At 40.0% G+C, this 17,606-nt stretch overlaps 1 protein-coding gene across 1 annotated transcript in view; it reads left to right on the top strand.

The window, feature by feature from the left end:
* Positions 1–2,926: 2,926 nt before the first annotated feature.
* NDUFS4 (NADH:ubiquinone oxidoreductase subunit S4) overlaps positions 2,927–17,606 on the top strand; it is a 49,052-nt gene continuing 34,372 nt past the window's right edge. Inside the window, exon 1 of the mRNA XM_069777509.1 lies at positions 2,927–3,087. Coding sequence (XP_069633610.1) covers positions 3,002–3,087 — 86 coding nt within the window. The 5' untranslated portion in view covers positions 2,927–3,001. The remainder of the gene's footprint in view (positions 3,088–17,606) is intronic.

Below are 17,606 nucleotides of genomic sequence, written 5' to 3' on the forward strand. Positions count from 1 at the left end.
TGTTTGTGACTACTACACAATACTTCAGCAACAAATGCTATGGTTACATTAATATTAGTAAATAAACAGTCCAAGGACCCTTTTGTACCCCTGATGCAGCTCAGCTTACGTGGCATGGCTCATATCCATGGAGCTAAACTCTTTCCCCTCTTCTCCCCTGCTCCAAAAACCGAGTCCAAAACCCAGAATGGCCTCATCCACACGGCTTATTAGGAACAGTCCCAGGCCCACGCTAGTTCCCAGGCTGTGCTCAGACATTCTTTGGGATGGTGCTAATTGGCCAGGGCCAAAACAGTTCCAGGGACTGTGCTAGCAATTAGCAGCATGTTCACTTGTGCACATGCTCAAGCCCATCAGTCACTGTAATCTAGCACAAGAGGGTCCTGTCTCAGGCAGCTCCTGAATTTGGCACCCTCCTTTGACAGATTCAGTTAATAAGGTGGCAGCTCCAAATTCCAGCTGCCGTGTACTTACCTCTGTCCTTCCGCCACCCAAAGAAGAGGTAGCAGGGAGAGCAGGAATTCAAAGAACTGAGCCACATGAAGCACAGGGGCCATCACATGCTGGCCAAACCACTGGCTCCATCTCTGACAGTGAAAGAAGACACCAGTTACAAAGCTGGATCTACCCCAAAGGTCTTTGGCTGAGCTATGACGATCTGCCAGCTGATGCAAAGTAGGCAGACTCAAACAACTTGCCTCAGTTTACAATGGAGCCCTCAGGCAACTGCCCTCACGGAACCACTGGCGCCTTTGAACAGCTGTAAAATCTTCCTCTGCTTCCAGAAATTACAAGACCATTTCTCCTAGCTGAAGCACCACAAAAGGACCAAACTTAGAGTCGCTGAAGTAAATCCGAGCTGGTGTGAATGCCACCTCTAACCTACCATCACTCATGCACCAGAAAAAGATTTTGGAAGAGAGAGAAAAAAATTCATTCATTTCCTGAGATAGTTGAAAAAAAAAATTACAAAAAACTTCATGGAACAGAGTTTTTGAAGTCTTTCTCTCAAAATCCTGAAGAAAAAAGTTCAAAAGTTGGGGGTATTTTCCCACCTGCATTTAACAAAGGATATCACCTCCTCATATAAGCCATTTCAATTCATCACTGCTACAAAATCACTCCTGCTGTCTTACTACATCTGACTTTGAACATATTCACTAATGATTGAAAAATTAATTTTAAATACTCCTATCTGTAAAGCCACCAAACCTGCAAATCACTGTCCTTACTATGTCTCTGCGTTATGCAGTCCAAAAAGATTTTTCCCTTTTCTTCTTTTTCTGCAGCATTGTTGCTGTTTTGAAAGGAAAAACAGTATACATTTTCTGTTCCCCACAATTCAGAAATATTTGATGGGAAGAAAGCATAGGAAATTACATATTTGAGAGTGGAAAGTTCTAATAGGATGATTTACAACAGAAAGTATTTTGCAACCTTTGCCTAATACAAAGACTATGAAACAATGGCTCTAAGTCTGACATTTAATTAGGATTATATAATACAAGGGTGTTGCTTGTTTGTTCTCATCCGAAATTAATGCTCTGTTGATCTGATAACTACAGATGACATTTGTTGAAAGTTCATTTAACTTTTCGTTAGAACCGTTCTTCTTCCGTCTTCCTTTATTTGGGGCAGGAAGATGCTGAATCTATGCAGAATTTTTGTATCTGACAGTGTCAAACTGTGCTGTCAAAATCAAGAACAAGGCCGGCTTCTCCTGGAGGAACACAGAAACAGTTAGTCAAAACCAACATCTCCTCCTATAGGAATTTCATCACTTTTTAAGAAACTTCTAAATACTTTTTCAGGAAAATTGAAGCTGAAACTTTACCTAAGCTTTTTTCAAAATGTCAGCAGATTTTTAACATAAAAATAATCGGAATAATTTCAAGAATACTCCCCCCCCTCCCCCCCGAACCAAACACTTGTCAGTCCTTCACTGTGTTACAGATCCTACTATAACACTGTGCTGTTGCACCGTGCCTTTTTGGAAACTTTATGTCATTTGAGGTTTTGGCACTGAACATGATCATATTTGACTCCTGATTTACAGCAATCTGTCTTCTTTAACCATGAACACAGCACAATTAACACTTCCAGGGCATAAGTACTGTTATTTACTTCCCTTTTACAGTTAATGTATTAAAGGCATGACTCCACTTTAAGAGAACAGGAGTCTTGCCAGTATTCCTTGCTTGAATGTAGGAAATAAGGCTGGAATTAGTTTAAAACCAAAACAGAATTCCTGAAAGTACCACAGTTACGTTAAAGACTTGCTTATCTTAGTGAACCAGTAACATGGATCCATTTTATATAGTGAAACTAAGAAATATGTTAAAAAACAGGTGCAAAAAAAATGTATCAAAGCTTTGGCATCTTTGTACGGAGTGCACCATTCTGTCTGAGAAACGTAACGGAGAAAAATGGGGCCAACAATATCCGTCCACAACTTCTGGGCCGAAGCAGGAGGCTCCAGTTGCTGGGGTCCCCAGGGCTCGGAGCTCCACGCCCTCCCTCCCTGCCTTGCTGGCCCACCCCCGAGACCACACACCGGCCAGCCCAGCCACCCTGCCGGGGGTGGTGAGGCCACAGGGCCCGTAGGCCTGCCCCATCCCTCCCGGGCGCTCGTCCCCTGCCGTCGAGAAGATGGCGTCACGCCCGAAGGTGCCAGAAGACGTTTCTGGGCCGAATGAGTAGCTGGAGGAAAGGGGCAACTGCACCCCAAACGCGTGCATGGCTCCTCCACGGGCCTGCGGTCATCAGGCCTGGCCCTCCTCAGTGCTGGCGATGGGGTCTCGGCAGCCCCCCACCCTTTTCCTTCTCCCCTTCCCCAGCCGCCTCGCCATCGCACCCTAACCCCCTCCCTCCCTCCCTCCCTGCCCGCCGCTGCCGCTCCTCTCCTCTCCTCTCTTTCCGCCCTCGCCTTCGCGTTTCCTGTCTGGGCGGAGGAGGTTTGGCCCTGCGACGCCGCCGTCTCCCAGTGGCTGCGGCGAGCGTCATGGCGGCGGCTCTCTCAATGTCAGCGGCTCTGAGGCACCTTGTCGCGAGGAGCGGGGCCGCCGCGGCCCGCCTGTCGCCGGCCAGGTAACGGGCACCGCGGGCGCTCCGCCGGCCGGCCGGCCCCGCCGCTGCCAGCGGCATGGCGGCGGCCCGCGGGGGCGGCCGCGCTCCCGAGGAGGCTGACGCGGGCCTAGGGCTTCGCCGCGGCCGCCTCGGGGGCTAGGCCGGGGGGGGGGAGGGGGAGGGGGAGGCGCGCAGGGCCCGGCCGCGAGCGGGGGGCGGCCGGGCTGGCGGCCGGCCCTTGCCCGAGGCCTTCCTGAGGGGCTGTGCGTGTCCGTCCGTGTCCGTCCTTGCTGTTTGCCTCGCTGCGACCGCCCTCCCGGTGTCCTTGCGGCGCCCGGAGGTCGGGAGCTGGTGGAAACGGCAGGGGAGCCCCGCCGTGCCCGGGGTGGCGGGCAGGGAGCCGGAGAGGACGATGGCTCCTTCCATCGCCGGCACGGTCTTCCGACAGATTTGCACCCCTTTGCCCTATTCCGTACCCTGTAGCTTTTCCTCTCTGTCGTCTCCCCGAGATCTCTTGATTTTTTCAGGAGGTGCGTAGCTACTCTTTCACCAGTTCTTCGAAATAATGTGGGAAGTCAGTTTATAATTTTTGGTGGCACTTTGCTGTTTGTTTCTTTAATGCAGAGACCTGCATTGAAAGTCCAGTACATGACCCAGGCTCTAGTTGAAGATGTGTGCATGTGTTCACTTCTGTGCATGTCACAGGACTAGGATTTTTGTAAGACTTCTTCTAGTCAGGAGAAAAAGTATAGTTCAGTGCAATTAACTATGATTTGGAGGGTTTGCTTTTCCATGCTACTTAAATCTTTACATATAAATATGCATACAAGATAGTTTCAATAATTTTTTTTTAAATCTGTGGGGTCTTTATACATACACACACTTATATATATATGTATGTATAAAACACAGATACACACATACAGAGAGAAAGAAGGACTGTGACCATACTATTTTTTTCCCACTTTTTATGTTCTGCCTGTCCCATCAGTTATGGCTGCTTCCTCCCTCTCAAAATGGCACCTCATTTACAGTGCTAAAGATTAACCCTCAGTCTCATAAAAATGCTTTGGAATCTGTGAATATGAATTTAGGAATTTCTCTATGCTAATGCATAAACTCACTGTTCATGTTTGACTGCTTGTTTCTCCCCTTCTTTTAGTCCTCTGTGGTGTTGACACAACTGTTGCCTGTGCCATGTACTAAATTGGATCAGTCAACTGATTCAGGTTGAAAATAATTTTGTTTGTTTTAAAGTTTTGCCACTCTACCTTTTAAGCAGTTACTCCAGAACAAATAGTAGGACGTAGCAGGGATGGGAATGAACAGCATGGGAACTGTTCATGAGGTAGGGACTCTTAAGTTGGCATGTCTTCCGGGAAATTTCTTCTTTGAAATAGTGCCTTAGGTTCCTTCCCTGCCACAGAGAGAGACTGAAGCATTAGTGTCCTTGGATATTTTCAATAAGAGGGAGGTTGAAGATACTTGCCTGAGAGGGACTGGAACTTACGCCTCACATTCTGTAGGAGAGTGGCCTGATCATAAATCTACAGGTTTCTTGGAGAAGAGGGAGGGAAGAGCACTCGAAGTCTCTCTAGTTATTTAGTTTTATACATCTTTGCAATCATTGCATGTTGGAAGAGTGAGAAAAAAATTTTCCTTGGAACAAGGAAAAGATGTTTCAGAATAAGACAGTTTGGGCAGTATGAAGCAGTGGTTAAGGCTGTAATCCACTGCATAATTTTTGTAAAATAATTAATTATTTTCTTTTAAGTTTCAGTGCCTACTTAATCATCTTTCCTCTTCTCAGTTACTGTTTTATATGAAAAGTATTGTTAAACAGCCTTTGCAGTGTCCCTACTTGGAAGGGAGAATCAAGGTACATAATTACAGAAAAGGATTCAGAGCTCTAGATTTTAAATTCAAGATGTCCTCCTGCAGCTCATAGTGAGGTAATAAAATTATAGAGATGCATGGGAGAAAGTGTAGCTTTTGTTTCTGTACTGTCTATGCTGCTTGAAAGCAGCTGTTTGTTTTGTTTTCCTTTGTGGATACCTTTCTTATATACCATATAATCCTTTGTATTTTACCAGAAATCTATGTGACTGCAGTATCATAAATTTCAGTAGACAGGTAGATGGCTCAAAGTTCCATTTCTAGCTTTAGTATCTCACATCTCATTTTGTAAAAAGGGGATAAAGGAATTTTGCTACATCACAGAATTGTGAATGGTCTTATAATACAAACCACTTAAGCTTATTTTCCAGTTATAATGATCAGCAACTATCCAAAAGCCTGCTTCTTTGAGAAGCCAGTGGTTTGCAGCATATATTGCAATTGGATATACAGATCCTGCGATAATGTTTTCCTTTCAGAAAAGTATTTTGACAGATACTGTTTGGTGCAAGTAGCTTCTTTGTTACAACAAATTCAGAGGATATTTGAAGTCTTTGTCTGTGTTAATTTATTATTGGAGTAATCTGTATTTGTCAATCTGTAGAAAGAATGTACTATACCAGTATGCTAACTAGATGTGTGTCTTAAAATAAATGCAGGTGTTAGAATTACTAACAATGAAAGTTAACACTGTTCTTAGGAGATGGCTGAAGAAGATGCTGGAATTGTCAACTCTGAGGGCATTTGAATGATTCTTCCATCACTTCAGCACTATGCTTTTGTTTACTCAGATTCAGAGTAAAGTTTGGTCAAGTTTGGTACAACTTGGTTAAATTAGTTTCATGTTATTTGCCTCAATTAGGTTGTGAGAGTAATACAACTTATTCTTTGAGCACTGTAGGATTAAAGTTAAAACCTTCAAGTAGGAGTTTTATTTGCAGTGTTTTTTGCAGGTTTTTGCATGTGAACTTCTGGTAGTTCTCCAGTGTTAGGAAATACAGAGTAATATAGCTGCCCTCTGATTTTGAAAACAATTCCCAAGATCACTTTCCAATAGTCACAAGAGAGATTCTGTTCTGATTTCCAGGAGTTATATTTGCTTCTTACAAATATTATGACATCCTCTAACGCAAAGATTGAATTTATCAGTACATGTTTAAGCCCTTCAAAATATGCATGCCCAAGCTGCTTGATGATTCTGAACTGACTACTGGTAACACAACAAGTAAATAAGTGTTCAGTCCAAACTTAAGAGAACATGCAGCAACATTCCTCATATCTTTATGAAGTTCTGTATGCCTAGTTTAAATCACTGAAGCAGTGCTTACTGAGTCCATCATTATTCTGTCTGATGGTAAGCCTAATAGACCATCAGCAGCTGGCTTGAGCTGATACAGAAAGTAGCAGTGCCTCTTTTGCTTTGATCACAGTTTTAAAGCTTTCGTGCTGTAAGATTTGTCAAGGTTCCAGGAGCTTGAAATGATGTTGAACATGCTCTTCCGCGTTTGACCTTTTCAGGAGGAAAGTTGTACCTTGTTTGTCTGTCTTACCTAATTACTTCAAGTGTTACCTCTTAGTTATCTGCAGCCAAGATTTGATTAAGGGGTATAATTTAAATAATACAGTTACATTTCTTTAAGTTTCATGTGAATTGGAGGAAAGCAGAGGAGGGAATTCTAAATATCTTGTCTTGGGAAAGATTGCAGTCTCTTCTTGCATTAGAAGATATGGGTAGGTAGACATGAGAAAAGAAAACTTCCAACAAATTTCTACTGAACTGGGAATCGGCTATTTGTTCCAAAACCACTTAGTATTTCAGAGAGTCCCTTTATTTCACAAGGTATTACAGTCAGGATACAAACATACTAATTTCTGTTGCAGAAGCAGAGTATTTTGTGTGTGCAGGTGTAATACCTGGCCATGCAGTCCGTACATTTCATGATAATGGATTGTTCATGTCAGTTCTCAGTGATAGATGATGGTTCTTCAAAATGTATTACCTTACTCTTGTAATTCTGTTGTAAAGACTCTGAACATGATAGCAAATGGTTTGCTAGTTCGTCATAAATGGATACCTGAGGTTATGAAAGCAAAGAATTGTGGACATTTGTGCAGTAGAAAGCCTGTTACTCAATTCATGCTATGTGCTCAAGAGAATGAGGCAATGTAGGATGCCATTTAAATCTTACTCTGCAATTATCGTATACATAAGAAAGTTTCCCCCTCAGTAAAAAGAGAGGAAAGCCATTTTTGTGGGAAAATGAAGAACTTAGAAAGTGTAAAACAAACCTGTTTTATTTCCTATCTTGCTTTTTTCATGAATAATAGAGAAAACATTAACTTTTCAAGAAAAGTTTGGGTTTTTTTCCCCTCAAGATAATTAGCTTACTCTTTTGTGTTATTGTTTGGTTTGTTGTGGTTTTTTCTTCAAAATAGTGTTGGCGTTTTTGTTGCGTGTTCATTCTAAGTCATACGTTAAAACAGGGCTTAGTAGGCTTCCCAGATCTGGACCTGGGTAGACCAGAGAGCTACATGAAGATACACAAAGCTCTGACTGCGTTTGGTGAATAGAAGTGCTATTTAGCCAGTGTTAGTGCTAGCCAGTGTGACATTTTTGCCAAGTTTGGATTAAGTGGCATGTTGCAGCAGTTGTATTACTTATTATGTCATCCAGCTGTAATGCATGTCTGCTACTTACTCTCATATACTGTGCAGGATAATGTATGTGTGGTGGTGTCAGGTTCAGACACATCAGAAACTTTGGTTTGCATTAATTAAAAAAATAGTTCTGCAGCATTTACCTTTGTCAGAATTAATTCTAATGGCTAACTGCATCTGCAAACAGTACCTGGAATAAAATTTCAAGATAAGACCAGGGGAAAAATTTTTTTGAGGTCTTGCCTTTGCTGTCCAAGTGGTGTTTGTACATAGTTTCATTTGGGTTATTCATAGGGGGAAAAGACCTTATAAAATATATATTTAACTTGAATTTTATGATTTTATCTTGAATGTCTATTTGGTTTTTAATGCATAACGGAGAAAGTACAGTGAATCAGACTATCTTACAACACAGTAATACAACTTTAAACTGAAATGCAGAATAAAAACTCCAGGGAGTTTTTTGGTCATAAGATTGTGGTGATGTGGAGGCTTGGAGCAGACTCAAGGTGAAAGATGTGGAGAGACAAATGGACATAGCGAGGGGAGAAAAAGATGAAAACTGTTGCAGTTTGTACACTTAATGAGCATAAGTTTAAAAACAAGACTCCAGGCAGCACTGAGTGTTCATCTGATCTTGCAGACAGCCTGAAGCAGTAGTTTGGGACAAGTATATGTTCCATGTATCTAAGTGTATAATTCATTTAAAACCCAATCCCTTTGACTCTGTCCACACTGTTCAAATAATGATTGTGTGGATAAGAGAGGGTCTAGCAGCCAAATCTTGCATATTCACTGACTGAAAGTGTCACCAGTGTTTATTTTTTATGTCACGTGTCCTTTTATGACGATCTGGTGTCTGGCTCTTCTGAAGGAAGGTCCTCTTTCCCCATCAGTTTTGCATGCTTTGAGGGAGAGAGTGGATTTTGGGCAAGTAGGATGACTTGAGTCCTTTTGCAGTACTTTACATAGGATCTCAAAGTTGCTAATTCACCGCTACTTGCTTCTGTCCTGTGAAAACTGATGGCACAACAACATACTGCCTTATTCATGTTTGGTGCATTGTTTGTGGATATGCACCTGTATTATGAGGTGAGAGTGGCTCTGGTGAACCAGAATGGTGTTTTAGATTTCCTTTTTTGGCTTGTCTGTTTGGTATTAGGGGAAGTAGGGTGTAGGAGTGCTCCCCGTTTCCTTTAAAATGGAAAGAGGAAGCTTTGGAAAGCCCCCTTGAAGGAACAAAGATGTTGGATATAATGAAACATTGGAACAGTAGGATGTTGCTGTCAAAGTGAAGAATTCTGTCACAGATTAGGGAAATGAAAAAGTGAAAAATACCATGTATCATTTAGTTTAGCCTTCTTCTAATGCACAACTTGGCTGAGCTAAGATCAAGATCATTCTTGTTCTTAAAGTTGTATGAGATTCCCATAATGTTTCTTAAAGTTCAAGTACTTTCAGTATTGGTCTAGGTGAGGAAAAGAATGGGTAGAAAGATGTGAAAGTAAGAGTGGCAGAAGGGAAAAGAGGTTGGGAGAGCCAAAGTTTGAGAATGGGGGCAAGGGAGAGATGTGTTGTTCTGGAAATGGCTGGTTTTCTACTGTAATTACGGAGAAGTAAGTAGTGCAGGTGTTATGACAGCAGAATGTTCCTGATGAGGCTTCTTAAATAGCTGTTACTGGGCATATAGCATGGAATGACTTATTTTAATTACATTTGGTTCCTTCACTTTTGGAATTAGAAACCGAAAAGGGGAGGAGTGACAGCCTTTTCAGCAAGAGGAGGTTTAACAGAGACAAGCAGAGAGACGTTTAAGGTATGTTTGTGTTGAAAGGTAACTAGTAAATTAAGTGATGTGTTTGCTTCTGCAGTAGAACAGCTGAAATTTCTTCTTACCACGTCTGTGGTAACTAGTCATTGTTGGCTCAAAACTGCAGGTCACCTACCTAAAGTTTGGCATATCTTTAAAAAAAGCATTATTATATGCTAGAATAACTTCTTCAGTAAATCTACTGATCTGAGGACCTAATAATCTCTGTACTTTGAAGATTTGAAGAGGAGTGGAGGTAGGAATAAAAACCCCAAACCCCACCGAAACAAAACAAAACCCCAAACAAAAAAGCCTTGGAGGATAGATGTGAAATTTGTTGGCACTAGTATCCTAAAACAGAAGGACATAATACTTTCCTTCAGGGACTAAACAATTTAAAATAGGTTCTGACACTGTTTGAAAATGACACTTGCTTTGTTTTCAAAACAAAACACCAGACTTTTTTTATGGAAAAGGCTTTCATGTTGGTATTTCCTATTTTCCTTTGGTATCTCAAAGATTGAGAGAAATGTATTTGTAGAACTTGTTACAATGACTTCAAGCACGGTTTTTTGTCAAATAAATAAAGAAATTTATAGGAAGATTATGAAATGCCATATGGATACATGGAGAAGGGGAATTCAAATGCCAGCTGTCAATAGATAGAATTGCAAATCTATCTTAACAAAATAATAAAATTTGCTTTAGTGGTGGTGGTTTAATATATACTGTTCAGCAGGTTTAACTCATACTGGAAAAATACTACTTTTTGGGTTGCAAAAATGACCTTGATGTTGCCTTAGTGTAGGTTTGAGCATTATGACTCAATTAATCTTGTTATTCCATTATACATCTCAGCTTGGTGCAATATTTATATATGATTGGAAAAGCCCAGAAGACAGTTGGGTTGAGTTGTATTTCTGACTGATAGGAACTGTCACTTTCAAAGCTGTTCTTCACAAAAACAGGCACTATCAAAGTGCGCCAGTGAGATTCAGAAGTTAAGTTCCAAAACCCAAAGTAATTTGAGAATTTAATTGATACCATCTACCTCAATAACATGCTGCTTTGGTCTTTGACTCAACTAGACACAAGCAAAATAAGTATCTGATAGTTCTTTTTTGGGGAGGAAATAAATGCAAATCAAATAAACAGTAGGAATTATTAGACCAATGTACAGCTCTCAGTGTATTAGAGCAATGTAATAATTCTTCCTTGTGGCACTGTGGGAAATCTCGCCTGTTGTTAAGCACACGCTGATGAATAGTGAGAATGGAATCTAATTGTAGTTAATACGGTTAATATTTTTAGCTTTTGTCTGCATTCTAAATTTTGAATGTTGCTTTTGCTAACGTCTTTATATAACTTATTCTATGAACAAATCATCTACTTAGTATGATAATAATTTCTCATCATCCCCAACCTTGTGACTGTTTCTGTCCTTTTTTTTTTTTTTTTTTTTTTTTGTGTAGAGGAATTTGTGAACTTTAAGCATGCTTGAAAACAGTGTTATGCTTAAGGTAAATTTCTGGAGATAAAAAGGCAATGTTCCGTCTGGGACTAACAGAGTCTTGTTCATAGTTGCTACGTTTCATGCGATTCTTTGTGATGCAGGAAAATATCTGTTCTTAAACTTGTGCATTTTTGGTTCTTTGTGAGTGAACCATGTCTGCTTGCTTTTTTTGTTTGTTTGGTTGGTTGGTTGGTTTGTTTTGTTACCGTAGGGCCTGAAATTAACTTTTTCGTATTTTGAGAAAAACTAGAAATTAAAGATCCCACCCCATCAGGCAGCTGTTGATTTTTCTGCTGTGGGCCAAATTGTCTGTTATAGATGAAATTGTCCGTTGTGAGAGGCTGAAATGCTGAGAGGCTTATGTAGTTAGTAGGGAAGCTTGAATCTGTTCACAGATGGTTTAAAAAAATCCCAAATTAAAAAAAATAAAAATCTTCTTTTATCCTTTTATGTTTCAGTAAATTTGTATAATCCTTAAGACCTTATTGTTTTACACATTTTATCTGTATACATGTTTTCATTCTCATGACAATATAGTAGATCTTGATAAGCTTTTAAAATTCTTTTGTAAGAATATGATTCTGAGTGTGTTACAAAGTAAGATCTTAAGACCACATCCTTTATTGTTCCTAATAAAAGGTATTGTTAAACTAGCAGGAGGCAAGCTGAACAGTTAACATTACCTTCTTTATAATGCATATTTCCATATTTCCTAAGAAATGAATGGCATATTTCTGACTGAGTTTCAAGTGCAGTTGTTCCCTCCTGGCAGTATAACAGTATGTTTAGGTACCATTTTGTTAACAAGCTGCTTTCTAACTGCAATAATTTCTGTCTGTCTTCATCTTCCCTTGACCTGTGACTGATGTTGAGGAAGTAAATTAACTTTTGACTCAACTAGACAGACTGTAGGCAGCTCCAGAATGTGTGTGGGCAAACAATTCTTGCAGCAGCTTATTCTTGGAGTGTTAACATGGAAGATTTCATAAACAGCTTCTATTCGTTATTTTTTAAAAATCAGATTTGATGTATTTTATATAAAATATTGCATTTTAAATGAAAAAAACGGAGAGCTCTTCATGCAGTAGCTTTGACTGTTCTGTCATGTATTCAGGGAGTATTTATATGTGCTGTGTAAGTTATCTAAAGGGAGATTCTGCAGCAGTGATGTTTTGTCATATGTCAGTGTTGATTGTGCCTACTAGAGAAAGAGACAAATAATCTGAAAGTTGTTGTCTGAACTGGAATTCAAGAATAAGGTTTGCATTTGAAGCACCAGTTTTGCCTTAAGGGTTTATTCCACTTTAGAAAAGAGTGAGCAATAGCAAGGCTAGCAGTCTCCTTTCAGAGACCTAATAGCTGTTCAGATAGTAAGAATATGAAAGGAGACTAGCAAAAGGAAAGAATAGTACCGGTGGAGGAGGAGGGGGTCAGTGTATGAGTACAAGAGAACACACAAATAGGGTAGCTGATGAGGTTATTTTTATTCTCAAAGGTGAATTCTCCAAAAATGCTTGTAAGGTGTGGTTATATTAATAAATAGCGGTAAATGGAAAGAAAATGAAGATAATTGTGGAACAACAGGAAAGTAGACTTCATTTAAGTAGCTTGGCAGTTTCATTATATTACTCTTATAATCCACAATAATTTATCCTTCATCAATTTAAAGAGTTGCTGTCCCAAGACTGCAGATGCCGATACAGTACTCTCTAGAAGAAAGGACTTTTTTTTTTTTTCCTAAATTGGTGCCATGTAATTGTTTCTTGCACTTGCATGTAGAATAGCAGTTAAAGGTTTGATGTGCTAATTTTTTTAAAACTTCTGTTGGAGACACTTGCATAGGTTGCTTACATTACAGCCAACCATTTGTTTTAAGCTAAAGACAGATGTGTATTGTAGAAGCTGATTAATCACACTGCTACCCACAACAAACAACCTCTGTGCTTATTTAAAGAGGTAAGATTTAAAATTGATCATTATAGAGAGACTACATAAAAATTAAGTCCTCTGCTTTAGTTGCAAAGTAACGAGGCTGAAAAACGTGCAAATGTATCACATACACTGGAAGAAAACTGAATTTGATAACAATTAATGACTAGCGAAGTGTCAGGGAGCAGCAAGGGCTGGCTGCTTCTGAAGGTAAGGCTGAAGAAGCTGAGGGTGATCCCAGCAGACACAGTGCCCTCACTGACTAGGGCACAGTCCCACAGCATCTATACATGAGGAGATCTGGGTGCTGGTGACAGGGTCCATCAACAGTGTCAGACACAGTGAAGTAATGAGTGAGGTCCAGGGTCTGTCTGGGGAGTCCACTCAGGAGCAAAAGGAGCCAGAGACAGGTTTGGAGACAAGCTGCAACATGTGTCTGAAGTTGGGTCTGAACAGGACTGGTGCTGTACTGCAGCTTGGGTGAGGGGTCTAGCCAGGCTCAGAGACAGAAGCCAGAGCCAGGGCTGGAGGCAGGTACAGTTAATGATGTCACTCAAGCAAGGGCTGAAGACCCAGAGCTGAGCTTAAATGGAGCTCCAGGGCCACAGGCAGGGGGTGTTCTGGGTGAGGCTGGTCATGGCCATTAATACCTGTTAGCGCCCTTAGGGTACTGATGCATGGTCTGACAGAGTTTGTCTTCAGACTGTTAATATTAGAGCACAAGCTGACTTGAAAACTCAAATTGTTATTCTCGCATGTAAGATAGCACCATTGGTGTATCTGCTCTGCATGTAACTCAGTAGGCAAAGATTTACTGAAGTATTATGGGGGTTGTTCTACTCAGAGGTGTGTGAAAAGGAAGTTGGAAATACGTCAGCAAAGGAATGAAGTGGACAGGCATAAGAATTAAAAAATCAGCTGCGGTGCGATTAAGGGGTGTGATAAAATGGAGAGCAGCTAAGGTACCTGGTAACTGGAATGGCGACAGTTCAAAGAGGAGTTGAGGATGAAAGCTTGATGTCAGGAAGGAAATCGAAGAGTAAGGTGGCTGAGGCAAGGCAAAGTTGACAAAGCAAGGGTGAAATAAACCCATATGCAATAATATTAGCTAGATTATCCCATTCTCATCTAGAAAAACTTCTGAGACCATACAGTTCTGAAAAGTGACCTGCTTCTGTATGTCACATTCCATTTGTGAGGCATTTGACTGTCTCTAGGTGGCTTTTATGAAGTACTACAAACATAAAGTAATTGATGGCTCTTAAATACATTTTTTCATAGCTTCCCAACAACTGAGGCTTACTAGCCAAATACTGCATTGACTTTCATGAACCATTATAAACCAAGATGTAGTTTTCCAGTAACACTTGAAAGGAGTCTCTTTTTTTGTACTATAGTTTAGTTCAGTAGTTTACAGTTCAGGTGTTTGATGGCATTAAATAAGAAAGAAGTTGCCTTTATTTATATGCCATGTTTTACAGAACTCGCTATTAGCTTAGATTATTAGAGTAAGTATTACTTAAGCCTGTAAGTGCAGTCAAGTAGAAAGGCTAAATCAAGAGGAAAAGATAGGGGTGAAATACAGGACCATACTATGCCATAAACCAGTTTGCAAACACAGAGGGATCTTTACTCATTTTTTTGTTTAGTTTTACATGATTCAAAGGCTCTTGTTCAAAGTGCATAAACTTCCCTAAGACAGAGGTGGGTTGTGGCACATTAGTTTCATTCCTCACAGTTTTGGAATTAAACCCTTTGACTTTTGTTGTTCTTACTATAAAGAGAGCACAGTTTTTAGTTACTGTCTAGTTGTATGAATGCCTGAATGTGTGTGTGGGGGGAGAAGTCTGACATTTAGAAACCACTAACAGAGCTAATATGTCACCTGTGTATTTTGTCTTTACTCCCTACATAACTTTTCCCTGTTCCTTTTTAACTTTTTTAGGTTTTCTAACTGGATAATGTAAAATTCAGTTGACAGTTGATATGGGTTATGCAGCATTTCTAGTATTATTTGCCTTTCAGCTAACTTGCCTACAAGAGGCTTCCACTGGTTCATGGGGAACCTGCTGTTCTCAGACTGTGATCTGAGGGTAATTTCTAAGATTAGGTCTTCTGGTTTGGACACCAGCGTGTAATGAAATTGCTGGTCAGCAACTGTACAGGTGATATTAGTTCAGAGCTCCTGTTGCCTGACAGCAGTTGGACATCTTACAAATTATGTATTCTGTTGCTGTAAAAGTATTACACCAGCTCTTCTTTCATAATGAGTTTTATGATTTCTACTGCAAAAATATTTAAATAATTTTGGGTCATTTTATTCTTAACATGTTAAGCCCCTCTCTCAAAACCATTTCTAGTCTGTTTGCTGTGATCTGGAGAGACCACTGGCATACTCCAAGTCGTGTGCATATGGGGGTCTAGAAGCACTGGCACGACTTTGTTCAGAAGTTTAGTTGCAAATAATGACTGAGTTTATGTCCAAGCACATTGAGAAACAGTCTGGCATCAGCCTGGGACTTGCAGAGAACTGTTTCAGGATGTGAAGCCCTCACTTGCTAGTGTGCTGACTTGAACACAAGCTAGCTCTGTGGATTTTTGCCTCAACTATTCCTCAGCTTAAGCTGTTTTCATTGTGTGTATGCTTGTGCCATGCATGTACGTACCTAATTAATGCTCCTAAAAGGCATAGTGCTCAAAAGCATGGTGGAGACCTGTGTAGCTCTGCAGGAGTAGGTTGAGCCTGCCTGTGCTTACTGTCTCGGTGTTGCAGAGCCTTCTGAAGGGTTGTGCTGGTCTTTGTTGTGTACCCGGTGGTGTTAGCTCTCTTAGCTGGTTAGAGAGCAGCTCAAATGGGCCCTGTTTGAGTCAGGGGTAGTGCAGGCTTGGCACCATGTCAGAGCTAACCTTCTTCATTCCTTGTTGACCCTGAAAAAGCTGGTTGAATGAGGGAAACTGATGGTGGGCAACTCAAGCCGTGTCTTAACAGAGCTGACTTTTGTCCTGGGGACTTAACTGGAGTGCCAGGAGTGGCTACAGTGTTCTGGTCTTATGGTAGTTCTGGAAGGACTATGGCTGTGTTTGCATAGTGTTGTGGATCAGCTGATGCCTTGGTTGTCTAGATATGTTAATAGCATTCTCCTATTTGTAGGATAATTGAAGTAGAACTTAACTAAAATTTGATTGTTTTCTACTTAATAAAGTGTTTACTACTTGAAAATTTAACTGATTTAATATTTCTAAAGGCAGGTGAACTTCACATTTAGCTTTTGAAGATACACCCTAAGTTACAAGCCACAAATCAAATGCTTGAAGTATTTTCATGTTTATTCAGTACATTTGTATGACCATTGCTTCTTTTCATCATGCAGATTTGCATAACAGAAAAACACAATCAGTTCCTGTCCTGTTTTCCAAACTCTCACCTGGAAAATAAATATAAATGTTTTTCATATGAACTTCTTAGCAAGTAGAAGCAGTGTTTATATATTTCTATTTCTATTTATCTTTTTTTGCCACTTAATACAGAAATTTTAGTAGTTTAGATTAAATAAATTGGTGTTCCTTTCATCCATTCAGAAACATGATTTAGTGTGTTTATAATTTAACATCATTTTGTGGGCAAAGGAAAAATTACAATGTGCCAATATTGTCTGAGAATGTAATTATTTATAAATGGGGAGCTTGCTTTTCCTCCAAACCTGAAAGTTACTCATGCAGTTCATACTACAAAATAGAACTGCATGGTCTCCACAGGCAGTGTTTGGCATTATATTCCATATTTTGTTTATGTTGGGATATAATAAGAATACTAAATGTGTCCTGGTAAAAATAAAATACCATTGACTCTGTTAAGTCTTTACCACTTTAATTATAATAGCGAATCTAATGCCAGTGAAGTGTTATCCCACTCTATTTAAGTTCATATCTCACAAGTTCAACTTTACAAGCTGTCTTTATAAAAATGCATTATATTGGGGCTGAATACTGTGATCTGTACCGTATTTGACATCATATAACAGGCAATCACTAATGTCTGTATATTATATGAGAGAACATTATACTGATTTGGCTTTAGTCTACTTAAGTGCAGTGTGTGACTAGGTTGGATGCTATGGAAGTTTTGAGCCGGCAGTGTTTCCATGTTCTTTTTGTTCAGAATTTAATGTCTTTATAGTGGCTGTACACTGTGAAGCATATATTGTTCCTGATAAATGCCGTAATATTAAAAAAGGTTGGTTTTCTAAGAATTATTATCTGCTCAATGTGTTGAATGGTTTTTTTCATGGCTCCTGCATATAATGTATATTCACACGTATTGGTGCCCTGGTCATTCAGTATCAGAATACTTAAAACACCATTTAGGCTTACTTCTTAATGACTGCCTTCATTTTTCATGAGGCACCTGAGGTTTTCTTCAAGACTTTGTTTCGTCTCTATGTTGTGATCTGATTACCTGTGCTGTGATATCTGGTTTTCTTTAGCATATGTCCAACAGTTGACCAAAAGGGGGTGCTAATAGATCAAACAGTCAGATGTGTTGCATAAAGAGGTTAAGGAGCCTTTTTTGTGTGCAATGAATTAAATCTCAGCTACTGAATTAGATCAGGTAAATACAAGTTTTCACATCTCGGTGTTGTGTAACATGCCGGTCACAGCATTGCTCTTCATGGAAGGCTAATTCATGCCTTGTAAATATGGCTGCTTCTCACCTTCCACTAGGCTTGTGGGGGA

Source organism: Haliaeetus albicilla, chromosome Z, assembly GCF_947461875.1.
Source record: "Haliaeetus albicilla chromosome Z, bHalAlb1.1, whole genome shotgun sequence".
Taxonomy (NCBI): domain Eukaryota; kingdom Metazoa; phylum Chordata; class Aves; order Accipitriformes; family Accipitridae; genus Haliaeetus; species Haliaeetus albicilla.